This window comes from Halichoeres trimaculatus, unplaced genomic scaffold, assembly GCF_033239565.1.
Source record: "Halichoeres trimaculatus isolate MK-OKI-2021-1 unplaced genomic scaffold, fHalTri1.1 fHalTri1_scaffold_15, whole genome shotgun sequence".
NCBI lineage: Eukaryota > Metazoa > Chordata > Actinopteri > Labriformes > Labridae > Halichoeres > Halichoeres trimaculatus.
Window position 1 is genome coordinate 4,861,267 of NW_027437193.1, and position 21,385 is coordinate 4,882,651.

The following is a 21,385-nucleotide window of genomic DNA, read 5'->3' on the forward strand; positions in this document are numbered from 1 at the left end:
ATGACAGAAGAGGCCTTTTTGTTTTGTTGTGACCAGAACCACCATGTAGTTTTGGAGCTTTAAGTCTCCTCTGATGTAGAAAAGGGTTATTAGTTAACAAGAGCTGCGGATTAGACTGGTTTAAACAGCTTTACAGGTGACGTGTTTGATCTGATGAAGCATTTAAGTCGGTAAAGTGACGCCGTGGCAGCTGAGATCTGAGCTTGGCAGCTGCGTTTACTTAAAAGGAGTCAGTGTAGGATATGTGTGTGTGCATGCAGGTGCTTTAACAGTGTTTGATCAGGAACAGATTGCTCGTAGTCTCCTGCACGTCAACCCAAAGTAGGTCAGTAAAAGCAGGTTGACTGTTTCAGTTCACTGTTCACAACTTGGATTCTTCCGCCCCCAAATACTATAGCTAATTTTAAATCATCAGGCCGCTGATGTATTTGGGTTAGGGTGTCACACCTTTCCATATTCTCAGTGATTTATACCCCGCTGCTTGAAAAAGCATCTGGAGCCTAATAAAAGCTAATGTGACCACAGCCACAGGGGCACATTAGCTCAGCCATATCTCATTACATCTATGAGTCATCGCTGCCAGAATCATGTCAGATCAATTCGAGCACAGTCATTGTTGTGATTGTCTCATTGTCTGCTTTTATTTGCTCCCCTCTTCCAAGGAAATTGGCCAAGAAGCGAAAGGAGACGCTAAACAGCACCCGCCAAGAGATGACGGTGATGGTCAACTCCATGGACAAGAGCTACACCGAGCAGGGCACCAACTGTGACGAGGCGCTGTCCTTCATGGACACACACAACCACACGCTGAACACCCGCAGCGAGTGTGCGCTCACGCTGAACGGGCGCAGCGAGTGCGCGCTCACTCTCAACGGGCGCAGCGAGTGTGCGCTGACGCTGAATGGTCGCAGCGAGTGTGCTCTCACTCTTAACGGCCGCAGCGAGTGTGCCATGACTCTCAACGGGAGAGGTGAGATGGGTCCTGCATGAGCATACCTGCCTTTTACAGTCACACACACACACACACACACAAATGCTAACACACACACACTGGGGGGGGAAGCAATTTATTTGGTGTGGTCAGGTGAGAAGGAAATCAGACTCGGCTGCACAGGAAATCTTCACCCTGGGACAGCTTAGAGGAAACTGCAGGAACACAATCAGCAGATCTTTAATCTTTGCATTAAATCCTTATTTTCCAGATGAAAACATGTTTACCATCACTTTAAGTAATGATATCATCATATTTGTTTTTACCTCCTCTTTGTAAAATAATCTCTAAATTTGTTGAACAGTGCGGAGAAAACTCTGGGTGAGAGACGTGATTATTTGTTGTCATTAGCTGTTTTTTCTTTGTGTCATTTACCACATCCAGTCGCACGAATTAGCGCAGAGAATCGACTTTTAATGAAGAAGTGTCTTAATGTCTCTTTGTTTATCAGCTCACGCCTTGTTCTCGCCTTGTTTTGCTGGCGCTGGTGGAGTCAGGAGGGAAGCAAAGGAGAATTTACTTTTATTTGATGAAAGAAAAAGACTTTGATTTGAGTTTTTTAAAAAAGGAAAAAGAAAAGATAGTGAGATTTTTGTCCTCGCTCTTTAATGGGAGATTCATGCGTCTTCACAGGCTTCACAGCGTTTGTTCCAGGCTTTTTGAATATTCCCTTTAATGGCGCTCTTAAATTATTCTTTATTTAATTAACTTACAGTAAAAGTTGTGTTGTGTTCAGGCTGGAGGAGGCTGTGCTTGTGGTTGAAATAATAGCGAGGAGAAGGAGAAGTCATTCATCAGGTCTTGGACTCAGATCCACAACACGTCCTCGCTGTGCCCTGCTGTGATAACCTATTAATTTCCTCCGTCCCAGGTTAAACTTAATACTTTGTTGATGGACAGCTGAGCTAAGTCTGCACCCAGGGCTTGACCTGGTATAATCCCAGTCAAAACCATCAGATTAAAACTCCACAGCAGCTTCTGTCTCCACACCCCTGCAGGGGCTGAGCCCCAAAGATGCTCTGACCTTGATTAACTGTCTGTAAGTGTGACTGCTCAAATCTGGCCCTCTGTCTGCCCGCACGGATGATTTAAATGCATTACTTTTTTCCCTTTGCCTATCAGTTTAATGCCTCCACGCTGCACCAAAGCCCCCTCTGTGGTCTCCTTGACCTTACATGGCCGTCAATGGTCTTATTTTCCTGCAAAACATCACGGCAGACAGATTATTGTCCTGAACACTGTGTGCCAATAACACGACACCATGAGTCAGCTGAGTCAGTTCATGCTCTACAAAGAGCCTATAAGAGGACTTATGTACAGCATGTCATCCATACTCATGCTGCTCTGCAGTGTAAAGGAACATTTCACTCTTTTTACCACCAGAAATATTTTTATTTGCATCTAACAATATTTCAGATTGAACACCACACTACGGGATAACATGCATCGTTAATTGTTGTTAGCATAAAATGAGTTGGTTAATTAAAAAAATAGTGGACAGAAGTAAATAACCAACAGTTTTAACAGTTACTTTCTTTAAATACATCTTTCTTGAGCTGGTTTCTAAATTCAAACCTTCTCTAAAATATTTATTTATATTTATATTTGGCAGCATTGTCCAACCTCTCTGATTCCTTTTAGTCTCTTGTCACTCACATTTGTCTCCTAGTGTTATTTATTTATTTTGTGATTGTCTTTTTAATTGTGCTTTTAAATAAAATGTATTATTATTATCATATTTATCTGTGTTAGATTGCTATGGTGGTGTATTGCATTCACCTGAAAAAATTAAATTAAATCAAATTAAATTAAATTAAATTAAATTAAATTAAATTAAATTAAATTAAATTAAATTAAATTAAATTAAATTAAATTAAATTAAATAATAAATCCTCCTGTTTTTATTAGATACTATTTCACAAAAACAGGAATCTGAAAAGTAAAGGAATTCCTAAAAAACTTTAATCATCATCTCAATACAGAAACATAAAACATGTTACTGTTAACAAAAACACATTTCAAAGCTTTCCTTACCTGTATTGACCTCACACCTCTGATGAACATGCAGCAGAGCATCATGGGAAATCCTGTTTTTACAGGATAGTATCTCATAAAAAAGCAGGAAATTCAAAGTAAATAAATAATCATTTTTATGAGATAGTTATGTTGTGAAAAAAGGAGGATTTTTTTTTCAAGTGTATGTAATACTCCACCATAGATTGCCATCAGAAATTGTTTGATACTGGTCCAGCCAAACGAATATATACACATGTATTAACGGAAAAAAAACTCCCAAGAGTGTAACTGAAGTAAAAATTTACAACATAAAAGGTTAGAAATCGAAAATATTAAACAAGCAACAATATACTCATGCCCATTATTGAAAGCATCAAACTGCACATTAAATTAGCAGAATTTGATCCACAATTTTGATGACAGGATCACCTTTTTTTCCTACCTGATACGAGGGACAACAGTTCGGCTCAGGTCCAAAGACTTTGCAGGGGGACAAGATTGCTTAGTTTGTCTTTTTTATAGTCTTGACTCAGTATTTTGAAACATTTGTGGATAACAGAGAAAAGGCTTTTTTTATTTATTTTTTTTTTTTTTTGCAAAACTCACCCTATAAGACAAGAGATAGTTGGGTCATGTATCTTAAAGAGAGGGTATTTGGGGTTTTTTTCAGACTTTATTCTGTCCCTCTGGTGCCTCTGTAGTAGCTCTAAATGTTTTATAACAAAAAGAAATCCCTTTTTATTTCTCTCTGGTGTTTTAAAAAACCCTTATGTCACCCTCTGTCTGTACGCTTCGTTTAAGCTGCTGTCTCTTTAAGGCTCCCCCTTCTTTCTGATTGGCCAACACTCTTAGTATTTGAGGCACTATCGTCCCAGTGTGTCATGAACTTGTTAAGAGGTCTGTGTGATGATGTCATCATTTCAGGAAGTCTCATGAAGAGCTTGTGGAGGCCTTGTGCTATTTGTTAGACTTTCAGTATGAGACAGCTGAATACCCCTCTTTAAACTTGCATTTGCCAGTGATTCTGATCCCATACAAGGGCAAATGATCACCAAACAACAAGAAAAGAAGTAGAATTATGAATTAATATGAATATGGAAACACAGAATACCCCCTCTTTAATGAAGAATACCCCCTCTTTAAAAGTGGTAGCACTGTCTGGCTTAGAGCCACATTGAAATTGTAAAAAATTCAGCCCCTGATGCAGGTTTCACCTACATTCATGAAAATTGGTGGGGCTATCTGTCATGTCTGGACCTACAAAAAAGTCCTTTGTGAACATGATAAAAAAAACCAACGGGAAGTCTGCTATTTCCACTTAAACATATTCTTAGTTTTTACAACACTAACATGCAGATTGTCAGACCTCAGAATAGTCTCTCTTAAAGTGAAAAAGTTGATGATTTGATCTAAAAGCATCCCTAATTTAAATGTTCAACTCTCAGAGTCGCCTGTATTATTTCTGTGTGTCTTCATTGTTTTATTCTGGCAGCTTTGCACTCAAAGTGACATCAAACCTAATATAACCACTGAGCGTGTGCTTTAAAAAGGAAACCATACATGTGGGCTGAGGCGTAATCTCAATTAAAAGCATAAAAAAGTTGGCATACATGAATGGAAAACAACACAGACTCCTGAGGGTTACGTGTGATCATGAAAACAGGATTTTTAATGATGTAGCTCGAAACACTATTTTTACTCCAGATCTTTGACTGCTTTGTGTTGTTGTTGTTGTTGTTGTTTTTGTCCAGCTGGATCGTCACCGTCCTCCTTCACGCTGCCCAAAGCCAACACTCTGAGCTCCTCCATCCCAACAAACTCCTACTACCCAGGTAAACACACACCTGCTCACCCAGACGACATTAATAAGACATTAAAACAGTTTGTATTCTATAAGGGACTTCTCCTGTAGATGGTAATAGAGCTAATGTTTGCTTTCACAAATGAGTTCACAAATGAGGAGGTAGAGGAATTAACTTTCCATGGTTTTACACTCTCTGCTGATAAAATGAGTGTTTTATATCACTTTGCCAAGATGGGATTTAGCTCCTCAATTATAACTCTAATTTCTCCAAATATTATGCATAATTGTAAGTCTTGTGTCATCAGATTACAGCTCATTGATTAGATGGAGTGGAGAGAAGGGAGGCTGGGTTTTCTAATCAGACAAACTTACTGTATAATTAGCTGAAACATGATCAGTTTCTTCTTTTTCTCATATTTACTGCATCTTTCTTTCCTCCTCCAACTTCTGCACTTGTTTGGGGGGTATGAGCAGATCCGTTTGTGCCAACTGCCATATTAGGTGAGCATTTTCTTCTTCTTCTTCTTCTTCTTTTTCTCCCATTGCTGTTGATGATTTTCTCTTATTGTTGAGTACAAGTTACAACAGATTTAACCGTGAGGATGAAAAAGCACAGATTTGTTTCCCATTGCTTTTTTTTTTTTTTTTTTACTAAAGATGGCTTCCTCACCTTCATACCTGCCTGCTGCTTCTCCTCCCCCTCCTCTTCCTCCTCCTCCTTTTCCCTCCTCCCGTCAAACGAGGGGGTGCTCTCCTCTCCTCAGGCTGAGGCTGGCTTCACTCCATCCCATCCGCATTGCGTGTCGTGCGTGTGATGTCACATTACATGTTTGACCTCTCATATGCATGGACAGACATGTGGACTGGATGTGGGGGGAGTGTCTAAAGGGGGAGGGAAGGGGGGCGGCAGATTCGCCCCGGCGCCAGGGCTACAGAGCAGCTGCACTGAGACACAGATTAAACAGATGAGAGGGGAAAAATCTCCCCTCTTTCTTTTTTTTTCGCCCCACTCACTGAAACATTTCCAGAGCGGGACGCGTTCGTAAAGTCCTCCATTAGCTGTGCTGCCCTCCCCTTCCTCCCCCTTTCTCCTTTCACGATGCATTTAACTCCCCTCCCTCCCTCCAAAACAACAACCTTTTCTATTATTCTTTTTAATGTCGCTCCCCTTGCCTTGGGCTAACTGCTAGTGACCTACTTGTTTTTGTTTTAGCGTAGGGATGAGAAAGAAACATCCAGAAATGTTAATTATCAGCCTTTTATTGTGAATGCAGAGTAGCCCAAAGTGCAGCGGCCTGAACAAGACAAGGTTTTGTGCAAAGTGGGGCACGAGAGCTGTGATAACTTGGAAAAAAAAAAAAAACTCAAGGCCAAGAAAGAAGATATAGGAGCACAACTTCCAGTGCGTCTTTCATCATCACCGCTGTGACAGCTGCGTATGTTCCTTCCCCACCCTCCCCCACTACGTCTAATGAAGCATGAAACAATTAACACGAAATTACAGCAGCCGAGAAAAGGTTATCTGCTCTCGGTTGTGACACGTGCAGTCACAGCATTGTCTCATCAGCTGAGGTTAACGATCAAAACTGATTAGATCATAAAAGCTTTTTTTTTTCATTTGAAAAAAAATAAGAACAAAAAAAAAAGTATAAATACAGGTGTCACCACAAGCACGTGCGAAATGTAATTACAGCAATTAAGAGGAGAAAATTTGAAATGTCAGACTATTCCCAAAATAATTGGCATCATTAAATATGCAAGTCAGAGATGTGGAACAATTACAGCTCGCTTTAAAGAGTCCACCATTTTTTTCCTCCCTCGAAATCCATGACTTCCTTGTTTTTGTTCTTTTACTTTTGTCTTGCACTGTTGAAATTGCCCCATCCATCCACTCAACATCCCCCCTCCCCACCCCTTGAGTAGGCTTTCTATCGAGGCAGTTTGGACTGAGCAGGCATGTGATCTTGCCCGTTAGCGTAGCTCTAAAACGACTGTAACAGGTTCTCATGCTGTATTGTTGCTTATCCCCTTTCTCCTCTCTCTTCTCCTCTCTTTCTCTTTACATACGTAACCTCTTATGTATCTGCTATCTAAAAAGTGCCCATTAATGGTAAGTTTTCCCAAGTGGGCCCTGGGTTTGGGGGAAGGAGGTGGTGTTTTGACTCAGAGAGCAGAGGCTGCTTCTGACGTGGACATTACGACATTGATTGCATGAAAAGTGGACATGTTAGCATCTCACCGCCCTCCGTACCGTGCCACCAAGCCACCATTAGCCTCTAGCATGGTCTACAGTGCCACCCCCCCATGCATTCCCCTCCCATCTACTCTTCCCTCCTGTTTTATTTCTCCGAATTTTCTTTAGGTTCTTTTTTCATATATATATTTATATCGGGGAGGGGATAACGGGCTGAACAGGGGTTGAATCCACGCTGTGTCTGTGTGATGCTTCTGACGGTGCCTGCTGCAACATGCTCACTGTGGCCCCTCCACCACCACCACCCTCACATCCTCCTCCTCCTCCTCCTCCTCCTTCATGTTTCTGGACACCCTCCCATCGTCCGCTGGCTCCCCCACAGCATCTGTGCCTCATGTCTGCCACTGACTGGATTACAGTATGAAAGCGCTGGAGTGGACTCTGACTCTGCAACCTGAGCCGCAGCCCAAACCAGCATACTGTAGAGCCAGGAAAACAAAGTGTTGTTTTGCAGCATCTTCATGTGGAGTTTTACGATCACTGTCTCTCCTCTTTCTCTGACAGTCGCCATATTTAATGCTAACTGTGTTCTGAGCGTACAGTCGGCTTTTTTACTCTTTGGTGTTTTGCAGCCACACACTCAGACAGATGGACCTGAACCTTCCCACCACATGACTCATCCTATTACTCAATGATGTTGTGTTGTTGTGACCATCCATAACAAACAGATTACTAGCTGAGAGTTGTTTGTCAATCTGGAGGATGGTGACATAATGCTGAACAGTAAATGAGATAATACGCCATCTGTGAATGGGGACAGGAGTAAGTGAGATATGAAACTTTAACTTTAAAACTCTCTACAGTTACAGCTCTACTGTTTCATTATTTAACAACATTCAGTAATTACACTGCAAAAAACTGAATCGTCTTTTTAAACTTGATATGAGCCACATTCAACCAATCAGTCCAGAAAAATGTCTTTTTTCAAATTATGTAAAGACAAAAATAAGGTCTGAAAATATTGCTCAAAAATTTACTTGAAACTAGAATAATGTTTCCATACAAGTAACTTTTCTCCTGTTATCATTTCTGTCTTTATACAACTTGAAATAAGACATTTTTCTGGACTGATCAGTTGAATGTGGCTCATCTTAAGTCTTTAAAGACATTTTCTACTGAAAATAAGACAAAAACACTTGATAAGATTTTAGTTTTTTTCCAGCGTAGTGCTGAAAATTTACTAGGGCCTTGTCCACATGTGGCCAGGTATTTTCAAAAATGAATATCCGCCCTCAATTGTTTTTAAAAATGTTTTCGTCCACACGCAAATTACTGCCAAAGTGTGGCTCGAGGCATGTCAAACCCATATTTTTTTGTGTTTCCTTGACGTATCACTCGTGCCAGCTAATCAGAATGAGCCCCCCTTTTTCAGCTGAGAAACAAAAACTCTGTTTACCGGCGTCCACACGAAACCATGAAACTGGAGTTTCTGAAATCTTCACTTCAGAAAAACCTTTCAGAAAACATTGTTTTCAGCAACATAAAGCTGGGGTTTCATGTGGAGGACAGGCGTCAACCATAGACTGTATATAGAGTGGACAGCATGGCTCAACCATTTACCATTGTACGGCTTTGAAACCAAAAGTCCCGTCACAGGCGCCGCCATTGGCAGCAATTGCAGCCAGAGTCTGTGCAGTATAGACTGTGAGGGATTCACGAGTCTAATCTTTTCTTGACTCTACCTCCCGACATATTTTATAATCCCCCCAAAAAATACACAAGAACGGCAGCTGTCAATCATTGTTAAACGTGACGTAAAGCCTCGTTTTAACCTTGTATAACTAATAAAACAAAACTTTTCAATAAAAAGAGGACCTAAATACAAGACAGCCAAATGATATCTTCAAATCACCACAACAATCGGACGTGAGAAACATTTCTACAAGGTGTATTAATTTTTTTAAATTTGACCACAGCCCATCTGGAATGACTGGGGAGATGGATTTTTTGACCTATGCTGCAGCCAGCCACCAGGGGGAGCAGTTTTTGTGGCGTTGAGACAAGCAAAAACACTTCACAGTCTATGGTGTAAAAATCGTAAAATATATGCTGTTTCCCAAATACCCGGCTACGTGTGGACATGGCCCAAGAGCTGGGTCTGAGACCTCCTGACTCAGTCTGACCCTGACGACAAAGAGAAGAAGGCTCAGATTAAAGGCCTTTGCACACTGAGTCTGAAACCTAGGCATGCCAGAAAATATATATTAGATCTCATGTTATGTCAATCATGCTTGCACACTTGCTCCGAAACTTTTGTCCTTCATTACTTTTTCAGAACAGGTTTGTTTTTTTTGCGTTTTTCACATCTGCCCAGCTCATATCCTAGGTAGTTTGACCAGTCAGAGACGCTGTAGGCTACTTGCAACACCCCAGTTGTACATTTTCTTATCAAGTGTTTTTGTCTAATTTTCAGTAGAAAATGTCTTTTTAGACTTAATATGGGCCACATTCAACTGAGCAGTCCAGAAAAATGTCTTATTTCTAGTTATTAAATGAAAAAAATGAGGTCTGAATTGCTTGTAACAAGTAAAAAACAATCTGCCAAGTGTATTGAGACATTATTCTAGTTTCAAGCAAATTTTGTGCAAAATTTTCTTGATCAATTGGCTGATTTTTTTTGCTTGTTTTAAGAATTTCAGGCCTCATTTTTGCCTTTAGATAATTTGAAACAAGGCATTTTTCTGGACTGACCAGTTGAATGTGGCTCAGGATCAATTGTTTGATGATTCCATTTTTCTCGTACTGCAAATTTTTGCAAATGATCCAAAAAAGCGCATCCGGACTCAGTGTGCAAAAACTTAAGTGTTCCCTAAACAGATGAGTCGACAGACATCTCTTAAAGTAGAAAGGGACTCTGTGGATCGTACAGAGTTAGGTAATTCATTCACCATTTGGGAACAACAGAGGAGAAGAGTCTGGCTAGAGATTTGGAGCCACGCTGGGCTGGGAGCACCAAGAACAGTGAAGTGGGTCAGAAAGAGTGTAGACCTGGATGAAGGACCCCAGAGCTTTAAATTTGACTGGGTGCTCTCCAAAAATCATTTCCTGCCTCAAGCATTATGTCACCAAACTGATAAGTGCTGGATGTTGGTGTGTGCTTCCTCTCCTGACCTCCTCTGGCCCCTCTTTCTGTTCTTGTCCCCCTCCTCAGACGAGAGCCAGAACATGGGCAGTGACACCAGCAGCCTGGTGCAGTCCCACACCCACTCCCTGAGGAAACGGGAGCAGGTCGACGTCCCGTACCAGACGGGTCAGCTGCACCCGGCCATCCGCGTGGCCGACCTCCTGCAGCACATCACGCAGATGAAGTGCGCCGAGGGCTACGGCTTTAAGGAGGAGTACGAGGTAGGAGGCGTCTCCGTGGAGCTCCCTGAAGAGGGGATGTTTAACAGTCTAACACCATGTGAATCTGTCTCTCCTCCTTCCTGTCTGTCTCTCCCTGTTTTTGCACCGCACAGCAGAACTGTTTGGTTCCTCCCCAGATGCACTTTTATGATAAATTGTTAATGTACCCCGTCACAGTGTGTTTACGGTGTGATTTGTCTTCTTGTTCATCTGTTCCTTGTTGTTTGCAGCGTTTGTGCATTTGTGTGTGTGTCCTGTGAGACTCAGCTTGAAATGCTAAACCCTCTTCCTTCCCCAAAAAAACAAAAAACAAAAAAATAAAGTGAGGCCCGGCCATCTTCTCATGAGCCTCTCTTTAATCCGAATCAGGCCTCCCGACAATGACAGCCCTGTTGTCACACAGCAGCATCGGTAATGTGACACCGTGCCTCTCGCTGACACCAAAACAAAAGATTTTGCCCCAGAAGAGCATCACTCTCATTTCCTCTCATTAGCGCGGGCGGCTGGCAGGGTTTGGCGGCACTCCAGCCGTCCCTCGGCGCCGCAGCAGCCAGCCAGCCAGAGCCTCACCCTGGAGCTGTGTTGTAAGAGCGCAGCTTCCAGCTAAATCCCTCTTTTTAAAGATCTAATCTGTAAATCTTTCTCTTTTAAACGGTCGTCTTCCTACATCTTTACGACCTTTCTGTAACCTCACTCCACTTTTTCAACACCTTATTCTCCACTTTCTTCTTTTATCCTTCCATCATCTCTTATTTCATAATTCACTCATCACCTCCTTCCTCTCCGTCTCCCTCCCTGCTTGGTTGGACGGTGCGCCGGCCAGATTTATCAGTAATTAACTCCCCTCTTCCCACTCATGACGGCTGAATTAAATGATGCTACCTGCAGCACGGGATCGTTGAGGGACTGTAGAGCTCTGGGCTGTCCTCGGGGTCTAATCCATTATGGATAAAGGTGGTCCGTGAGTCCAGCATTAGTTAGATGCAACAGTCAATCAAAAAGAAAGAAATGTCACAGCTAATGATTCGCCCTTGTCTCCGTCTGACTTCTGGAAGCTGGGTTGGTACCAGAGCTCACTCTCACCGGGCTGCAGCGTCTCCTCTGTGTTGTCTCCCTCTCTCCTCTTCCTCTCTATCGATCTGTCTTAAGGTTAATGCCCTTTTTAATCGTTTATTTCTGATGATGAGATTGGAGCACCTCTAAACCTGTTCTCACACTGTACCATATCTCTCTCCAAACCATGCTTCTTGTTATTCTGTACCTTAACTTTGGATCAGATAAACGAGGTAAGCCCACACTTTTGGTTATTTGTGAAATATTTCTGTAGATGATTTTACAAACCTGACACACTGATGGTGCTAATTTAAAAAAAAAAAAAAAAACAAGCCCTGTGGGATTCAAAGATCTCATATTTATGATTTTATCTGAAAAGGGCATTCACCAACACGAGCTGTAAGCTTTTTGGTGATGAAGTGTGTGGAAAGTGTTTGCTTTTACTTTGTCATGTCATGTGATTACGATGTCAGCCTGAAATGTTTTTACTCTCACAAAGTCAAGTCTGTACCAGTACAAGTATTTAATGTGTCTGAATTAAAAACATGCTGTATCACAGATATGGCCCTGTAGTTAGGTGGTCCACTGTCCTGTCCGCTCCATAAAAAAGTATAAAAGCCATAAAGAGTAGCTCCTTTACGGTCTGTGCTTGTACTCCTCCCCCTGAGCAGAGCGAGCTGAGTTAGCGCCATTTCGTAATGTTTGAAGACCATGAACTGATAATCAGGTTCGCTTGAAATTTAAGTTTTTGTAAACGTGATAAGATAAGATAAGATAAGATAAGTCATACTTTATTAATCCCCGGAGGGAAATTCAAGTTGTTTGGGCACTCTTCCAAGCAAAGAATTGTACACTCTGATGGCTGCAGGGAGGAATGATCTTCGGTACCTCTCGGTCCTGCAGCGCACAGAGGTAAGGCGTCCCCTGCTGCTGATCCTCTGGACTATGATGTTGTGAAGTGGGTGATCAGAGTGACGGATGATGGCCTCCACTTTCTTCTGTGTATACCTTTCCACCACAGAAGACGACTTTGCTGAATCTGAACCTGAATTTTGTATTTTTGTATTTAAAGACTATAAAGAGTTAAATTTTCAGGTAGGTTAGATACAGTTTCAAAGCAAATAAACTCATTTCAAAATGCCAAATTTGGCTTCAGATCACACTTTTTAAATTCAATGATAATCCAAATTCTGATTCTAGTGGCACTAATAGCTTCCATCCTGGGGGTATATAAAGACAGACATAAACATCAATGAAATTGACGTCTTTCAAACATGTCTCATACCTTAATATTTCTGCAGTTGGAACGTGATGTAGGTATACGTCACTATGGATCAGAGGTATTCAATTAAAACCAAAGTCAAACTTCATTTTCAGTGCAGAAAATAGCTCATTCAGCATAAATAAAGCTCATTCCCAGCAGATAATTGTAATGCCTTTATTTCAGAAACAGAAAGCTGAAAATAAAATAAATTAATGAAAAAAAAAATGTAAACAGAGCTAAATAACCCTTTTCTTTCCTCAATAAAAGAGGTCCCAGTCTAAGGAATGGAAGGCCTGCACATTAGGTAAAATAGTCGACATAGAATAAATAAAAAGTGGTTATTTAATGAAAACGAGTAAAAACATAGAATTTACTTCACATCTTTTTATTCTTTTTTATTAGATTAAAGAAAACACAGCCTAAAAAACTGAAGGCTTACTTTTAAAGTAAGAAAGTCATTATCTTCATAAAATAATACATAAAATAAAAATAAAAACTTTGCTCAAGAGTTGTGTTTTGTTTCATAGTGGCGCTTCACGTTGCCACTCTTAATTAATGCCATGTTTTCGGAGCATATGAGGCACTGCTGGTTTTGAACTGGTTGCAGGAAGAATAAACATAAATTGCCCAGTCCATTTTTTAAAACTACAGTTTTCCCCATCCATCTTTCTTCTTTTGGAGCACGACATACTGTCAGCAATGTGGCTTGCTCACCGCTCCGGTGCAATGGCCTTGCAGGGATAACAAATTGTATCATTGGCTCAATCGAATGTAGCTATTCTGGTATTAACTGGAGTAGCAGTGCCCGCCCAGTGTCGACCATCAAAGAAAAATGCTACATAAAAGTGATAAAGTCTAGTTATCAGATTGGTCACGGGTCCGTGGTCCAGATACTGACCAGGGTCCGCCATTTGGTAATGCCTGCTATAGATAGACTAATAGGTTTTTTTCAGGGCTGATACCGATACTGATTATTAGAAGTCATAAAAGCTGATTATCGATATTTGCAGCCGATGATCATTTGTAGTAAATGTGGAAATAATGGCATCAACATTTTTAACAATACAAAATTCAACACTTAACTTTGCTTTGATGCTGTTAAGCATGTTTTTTTATGATGCAACTCCATGTCTTATAAGGTTAAATGAAAACCTTTATAAAAAATAAATATATATATATATATTTTTTTTTAAAACAGCCTCCTAAAGTTTTCTACAGTAAGTGCTGTTAAAATAGCAGTTTAAATTGATTTTTTATTGGCTGTTGGTTTAAAAAAGGCAGATGCTGATATGCTTCAAAATGCCGAATATCAGCGCCAACGTTCGGCCCAGTTGATAAAAAGACTAGCTTTATCCGTCATCTTTAAAAGACTGAAACTTAACAACACTTGGCTGTGCTTCCACACGTTTTCCTATGGACGCCGCCATTTTTTGGATCTTTTCTTCTTGCCCACCGAGCTTCAGTGCTGGTCATGTGACTTAAAACTACAAACTGGAAATTCCTTGATGCTTTTCTAAACCAAATTTTCAATCAGTGTGGACAAAGTGGCAGCCTCCAATGTTCAAAAGTGAAGCTAATGTGAATGTGTGGAAAGCTGCAGTTCCGCAAGTGTCCACTTGAGGCTGAATACTGGCTATTGATATCAGTATCAGTTAGAAAGCCTACTCACTCCCTCGCAAGTAAAACAAGAGACAATATTTTAATTTATATAACTTTGTTTATTATTAAGTTCAGACTGAAGGATAGAAAATATTTGTGGCTAAAGATGTTGCTTGCAGGTTAAAATAGACTTAAAAATGAATCCAGATTCTGATCCTGCCTTAAAAACATCTTGAAATATTTCCCCCATATCGCCCCCTAATGGAGAATGTGTTCCTTGGTCAGAAGCAGAGTTTGCTGATGTTTACGCAGCACGTAACACCTGAGGGACAGGTGAGCTTTGATTCCATAGTTCTGTTTTGAATAAGTACAAAAATCATTAGTTGATGCTGAAGCTCATAGATGATTACGTCGTCGTGTGGCCGTGCTGTTATATTTTTATTTCTTGGTGTGAGCTGCGCGTCGAGTGCTGCGTCGTAGGTCTGTGTAGGTTTCCCCTGGAAATTACAGGAAGCTTCTGCTTTCCACTTACAGCGAGCAGACAAACTGTGCAGGGAGCTGGAGTGCAGCAGGAAGCCTGTAATTAAAAACATACTAAGCTGGATCTGGGCCAGTGGGAATAATTTGAGCAGTGTGAAAAACTACCCGCAGATGCACTAAAGTAGAACAACGACCTTTTGCTACAAAATACTTTCTTCAGGTGGAGCTTTTTTTGTTTTTCAATCACTGTCTGATGAATTTTTGGAAGCTAATTATCCTTAGAGAGGTTTTTATATATTCATTCTGAAAGCCTCAATAAAAAAATCTCCATCTCTTGGGGAACAAACTTTTCTGCATTCAGCTCCCAAACAGTGTGAGGAATGAGACGATAGCTGCACAGACAGGCGGGGGTCACTCAGTTTAAAAGATGATAAAGTTGGCAGGTTACACCTTTTGGCTGGAAGATGATTTGTCTCTAGATGCTTGATATGAGACCTTTATCCTTCAGGGTGACAGAGACAGCGACATTGGCCCGCGCATTTACTGGAGACGTACTGCCACAGGAGGAAAGGCCCGCGTAATCCATCTCTGAGACACGTTTCCGTCTCCTCTGGAAGGATGGGACATATTTTTAGCATATTAAAGCTGTTTCTCAGTGAAATCACTAATCCTTAAGACTTCATACGGGGAATATGTCCTTGTGTCGTGTCTGCGAGACCTTTTATTTGCTAGACAAACGGCCTGCCGCCTGCCGCAGCACTGAGATGAATGAAACCATCAAGTCGTGGAAGAGAGATGATTGAAGGTGACGTGAAGCTCTCTCAGACTCTAAAACGAACCCTGGAAACAATCTGTTTAACCTCCGATAAATGCTCTTGAATCTCTTCTTGCAGATGGTTTTGCATCCTAATGCATTAGCTGACTTTTCAAATGTGCATTAGCCGACTCTCAGAAAGACAGAACAATAACATGTTTTTGTCCAGGCGAGTCTGCGAGGAGCCAACCCCGGCTGCCCGGCCGCCCCTCGCTGAACAGCGGCGGACTGGCAGTGGAGATGTATTTTCATAATTTGGCTTAATTGTGCCTGGTGTGCCATCAGAATGGAAATCTCCCCAGCGAGGGATGATAAATATTTCATGAGGGTAATCTGAAGCAGAGCGGTTTTGATCTGCAGACGATGAGCTGGCTTTATTTTTTCCCCACAACGAGCTGATTGAGTCCTTCAGACGCGGCGGAGCGACAGCCGCTGCGGTGGCTCCGCCCGGCACAGGGGGAAGAGTTTGACACCCGCCGCTCCTGCCCTAATGGCGCTCTCTGTTTGACACAGCTCCCCAGGAAGCGCCATCCTCTCTTTGTTTCATGTCTAATAATGACATGAATATGTCTCTCCTCTTAATGCTAATGCTCCCCTTCTTTTTATTTGCTGAGCAGAAAGAGGAAGTGCTCTTATGACACCATATTTACCCCCCTCTTTCCTCTGTTTTCTGTCTTTCCAGAGCTTTTTTGAAGGACAGTCTGCACCGTGGGACTCTGCAAAGAAGGATGAGAACCGCATGAAGAACCGATATGGGAATATTATTGCATGTGTGTACAAAGCGCCTCCTGAGTGCTCATGAGTTCCTCTATCTGTTTTTTTTTTGTGTGTGTGTGTGCTGGTCGTCATCTTCAGGCTGATTTATCGTCCAGGCTTGTGACTCTGGATAACTATAAGCTGCTCAAACACAGTTTTATTATCAGCCAACGAGAGCAGCTTTGACCTTTCCAGTCTACTTTTATATTCATCTTCCTGCAGTCTTTTCAGAGATGAGGAATCAGCCCCGCAGCACATGCAGCAAAACATGCAGCCTGGCCATGAAAACGCTGAAGTAGACTCCAGTCTTCATTTAAATGAGTTATCCACACATGGGCTGAGCTGTGATGTAGGATTTGGAAATGATGCTGATTGGACGGTTAAAAAAATGACGGTGAAGTCGCTTGAGATGATTCAGAAATGCTTGTGTTGGATAAAAAATACTGAATCTGCTTCATGCTTTTCAATTCACAATCAGATGGTGTTAAAAACTGTTGCTCTAGTCCAGTTTTTCTCAACTAGTCAGGCTCTGAGACCCACCTTCACTCTCTAATGGGAAGTCGCGATCCAAATCCAGATAAATGTCGGACTTTTGTGACATCCTCAGGTCTTAAAGTTGTCTTCAAAACAGGATTTTTTCTGTTACATCTTTTCTTTAAAGTGCTTTTGGGTCACATCCTATGGGTTGAGAATCTCTGTTCTAGTCCATTATAAAGGCACCAGAGCTGTCCTCTCTAAATGTCCCATCAGTTTTTATTCCTTAACTCTTAAAATGAAAACTTCACAGATGTATCTTGCATGTTTCACACACTTAACATTTGATTTCATGTCGCCAGTTGTTGGAGCCAAATTGTTGTTTATGGTTTTGGTTTTTGCACAATCACCACAAGGGGCACAAGGTGAAGAGCACATGGTTTTTACTCATGTAGTGACTATTCTGACTGTATCATTAATGGAAGTAGTCTTCCCGGATATTTGAAGCAGATCGGCTATCGCTGCCATATTGGAAGTGATGGGGGCTGAGCTGAGCTGTGCCTCTGATTGGACAAGCTTGCAATTTTGATACCCTCTAAACTGCTGAGTTAGAAAGAAACTCACCTCCCATACAGTGTGTGCCGATAGTGAAATTAACGATTCAGAAATTTGAACCAGGCTGTAAATAGGTTAATTTCTGCTTGGTGTGTATGTGACTTCCTGTACTTCCAGAGCCAGCCTCAAGCAGACACTCAAGAAACAGCAGATTTTAGCACTTCAGCATTGTCTCATTTTCTTAGACCAGAGGTTGTTGCTTGATTCTGACCTGGTTCTAGTCACTGTCTGGGTGCAGGTGTTGAGACACTCTTCTGAAAGAGTTCAACGTCCAATCCGTCGGATGGTATTTTCGAGTTATTTTGCTGTTAATTGATCAAACAACATATACAGAGATTGATCTTACGTTAAAGGTTGATATGCATGGTGAAGGTAACATGTCAGCATTTTACCCCCAATTCCAATCAGATTTTTACCTCTGCTATGGAGGTTATGTTTTTAGGAGAGTTTGTTTGTTTGTCCGTCAACAACATAACTCAAAAACTAACCGACAGATCTTGATGAAATTTTCAGAAAATGTTCAAAATGGGATAAGAAAGAACTGATTAAATTTTGGAGGTGATCTGGATCACCGTCTGGATCAAGGACTTTTTTATTATTGTGAGATAGGGCTGTTTTCACCATATGTGTATATAACTCCACCATAAATGGTGGGATTGCTTTGCAAAACAATACAAGACAAGGTCACCATAATTTCTGACAGATGTAAAAGTACGATTCAGATCCTGGTAATATTCTGGATGCTAAGATCTGGAATATGAAATATGTGCTGAGTCATCATAATTTTCAACGCTGTCAGGTAACAAATTATCATACAAACCTGCAACTAACACCAAATTGTAGCAGACAGTCTGCTGAAGTATAACATTAAAGTCGGACTACAGTGTGTAAAGTTAATGTTCATCTGATCTATTGTACATGCATAAATGTATTCACAAGTGGCTTTAGAATTCACTTTCTAGTTTGATAAATTTCAACACTGCTGATGTTTAAGTCATGGAGTTGCTAATGCTAAGCTAACAGACTGTACTGTGTTTGTTTATTAGCCTTTTTGAACTGTATGTCCCTGGAGAGTTACCGTAGGATGCTGGAAAGCAGATGTTGTTGCTAATGTGTCTGGTTGAGCTCACGTTATTTTATTATTTCATTATCAACTTTGTGAGGTTTGGGGCCCTTAACCTAAGATCCACTCCGCTCTGATATTTGGGATCAGGATTGGGATATCCTTATCAGCTGTGTCAGTTTTTTATCTAAAGTGCCCCCTGTGGTGATTATTCAGGGGTAAAAACAAAAGCTCCACAGGTAAAATGGCTCCAACATCGATGTTTAAACACAGCAGCACGTCCATGTTCAGCCTCATGTCTTCATCCATCCCCCTCTCCTCCGTCAGCTCCCTCTGTCTGGCATCGTTTGTGTCTCAGCTCCTCTGTTTTTACTCCGTCCCTCCGTCCCTCTCCGCCTTTTCTTCTCTTGATGCCCTCGTTAATATGATTAATTCAACGGCGGTTTCTTCCTCTCCGCCTCTCTTCCAGATGATCACTCCCGTGTCAGGCTGCAGGCCCTGGAGGGGGAACAGAGCTCCGATTACATTAATGCAAATTACGTTGATGTAAGTACACACACCAGCCAGCGCCACCAACGCAAAGGTCACTGCGCTTCCTCTCAGGGAGGGAGAGGGCGCTGGTGCCGCCGTCGCAGGGGGGCCTCGGGGACAAAGCGGGCCCCGACATGCCCATCACACACACGTACACACACTGACTCACAGACAGTAAAACACACACACTCAGTGCCTTTATATTCAGCTTTGGAGAGCGGCTGTATCACTCTATTCATTGGATATATTAAGAGGAATGAGGATCAGAGGCTGACAGCGCTGGGAGAGAGAAAAGGCAAAGCTGCTCACAGGGGAGGCCGAGGTTAGAGTTTTGGACTCTGCTTTGAAAAACAGAGAGAACACGTTGTGAAAACTAAAAAAGAGAAGAAAAGGGATGGAAAGTTTTATAGATGATTAATTAGAAAAGTTAGAAAACTGTAAAAAGAGCTTTACGGTGACGCATCATCAGAAAGAGAAGAACAAAAGTGATCATGGAGTAGGTTTTAAGTTCGGCTTCTGATGCGCCATTCTCCCCTTTTAAGCTTTTATCCTTCAAGAGAGTCGTACAGAAACACAAAAGAGTCACAGAAAGAACATTTTCCTGCTGTTTTCTGCCTCTGATGAAGGTTTGGTGAAGTTTTAGCAGCAACAAGAGGATTGACATTGCAGTATTCGCCGATCGTGCACTCCAATCTGCCCGCTAAGATGTTTAAAGCTTCATGACAAAGTCACACAACTGCTGACTGAGCTTCAGCGTCAGGCCACGTATAATTTACACAATTATGTCACTGTCAGTGTCACGTCCGGTCCTTTAAGGGACTCAAATATCATCACCCTATTAACTTCTCAAGACCCAAGCTTTTGTATGGTGTGCAATTTTTAATTCACCTTGCTTTTGGGATTAGTTTGACCTAGTATATATTATAACTGAACTCGGTCTTTGTACAGGAAGTTTGATTATTTGTGTTATGAGTTCTCTAGAAGACGATCTGGGCTGTGTCCCTAAATGTGGCTACACTGCAAAAATCTGAAATCTTATCAAGTGTTTTTCTCTTATTTCCAGTAGAAAATGTCTTAATATGAGCCACATTCACCTGACCAGTCCAGAAAAATGTCTTATTTCAAGTTGTTTAAAGACAAAAATGAGGTCTGGATTTCCTGAAGAAAAGTTTAAAAAATAAATAAAAATCTGCCAGTGGGGTAGGAGAAATGTGCTGCTATAGAGGGATAGAGGGACACTGCTGAGTATAATAGTTTGTCAACTGATATGGAGGAGTTCGCTACAAAAAACACATTTTAAAATATCACTTATATGAATGGTGAACAGCTCCCAGGTTTGTGAAATAGCAGTGAGTGAACAGAAGATATCAGCATGTGGACAGATTTTAGGTGCACAGAAGTTTTTTAGTGGAGAAATCCCGAGAGAGATATTTAAACACACAACTGTCACTCAATGCTCATGACTGCATATCCGACACATACCAGACTGTGACAGACCAGGATGTAAACGTGTCAATAAATCAGAAACCCTCCCAAACCGAAAAAAAATACACAGACTGCTGAGTCTAAGACCCGGCTCATTACAAAAGAACCAGAAAATTACATCCAGAGTTAATTATTTACCCGCAGACGTCGCTGGTGTATCAGTGTAAAGTGTGACCGTGTTAACTGGTGACTCTCTGCCGTTAATCACTGATACTGTCCATAGACTGTATAAAACATGGACGTAGTCTCGCCGACGTCACCCGTCTGTTTCTGAAACATAAAATAAAGCAAATCAGCTGCAGCGGCCATATTGGTAGTGGCAAGGGTTTCGCCTACAGCCATAGGGCGCCTGTTGGTCACGTGACCCTCAGCTGTGCCTCTTATTGGGGGATCTTGCGATCTTATTATTCTCTGAACGGCCGAGTAAAGAAAAAAATTCACCCTCTGTGCAGTGGGTGCCGGTAGTAAAATTAGTGACTCAGACAGGAGACGTTTTTGAACCAGGCTGTAAATAGGTTAATTTCTGCTTTGAAAACAGATTTTTTGGCTTTGTGTGTTTGTGACTTCCTGTACTTCCAGAGCCAGCCTCAAGTGGACACTCGAGAAACAGCAGATTTTAGCATTTCAGCTATTAACGTTGTCTAATCTAATGTTAAGAATAAAACTGAATGTTTGGAAATGTAGCTAAATATTTAGAATCAGGTTATTAATTCACAACATTTATAAATAACATTCCACATTTAGATAAAGTATTCAACATTTGTATATAATATTTGATAAATATATTTCACCATTATTTCTCTAAATTTGCAGAAAAAGTCATGTTTTAGGGCTAAATGTG

The 21,385-nt window shown here is 41.3% G+C and overlaps 1 protein-coding gene across 6 annotated transcripts in view; it reads left to right on the top strand.

The window, feature by feature from the left end:
• The window catches only part of LOC141803899 (receptor-type tyrosine-protein phosphatase mu), a 251,406-nt gene that overhangs the window by 182,557 nt on the left and 47,464 nt on the right, over positions 1–21,385 (top strand). For 4 of the 6 annotated variants that reach the window (XM_074687966.1, XM_074687965.1, XM_074687967.1 and 1 more), the window contains 6 exons: positions 663–970; positions 4,759–4,839; positions 5,286–5,312; positions 10,217–10,410; positions 16,303–16,390; positions 18,998–19,074. In XM_074687966.1, coding sequence (XP_074544067.1) covers positions 663–970; positions 4,759–4,839; positions 5,286–5,312; positions 10,217–10,410; positions 16,303–16,390; positions 18,998–19,074 — 775 coding nt within the window. The remainder of the gene's footprint in view (positions 1–662; positions 971–4,758; positions 4,840–5,285; positions 5,313–10,216; positions 10,411–16,302; positions 16,391–18,997; positions 19,075–21,385) is intronic. The other 2 variants (XM_074687969.1, XM_074687971.1) reach the window with 1 other exon arrangement.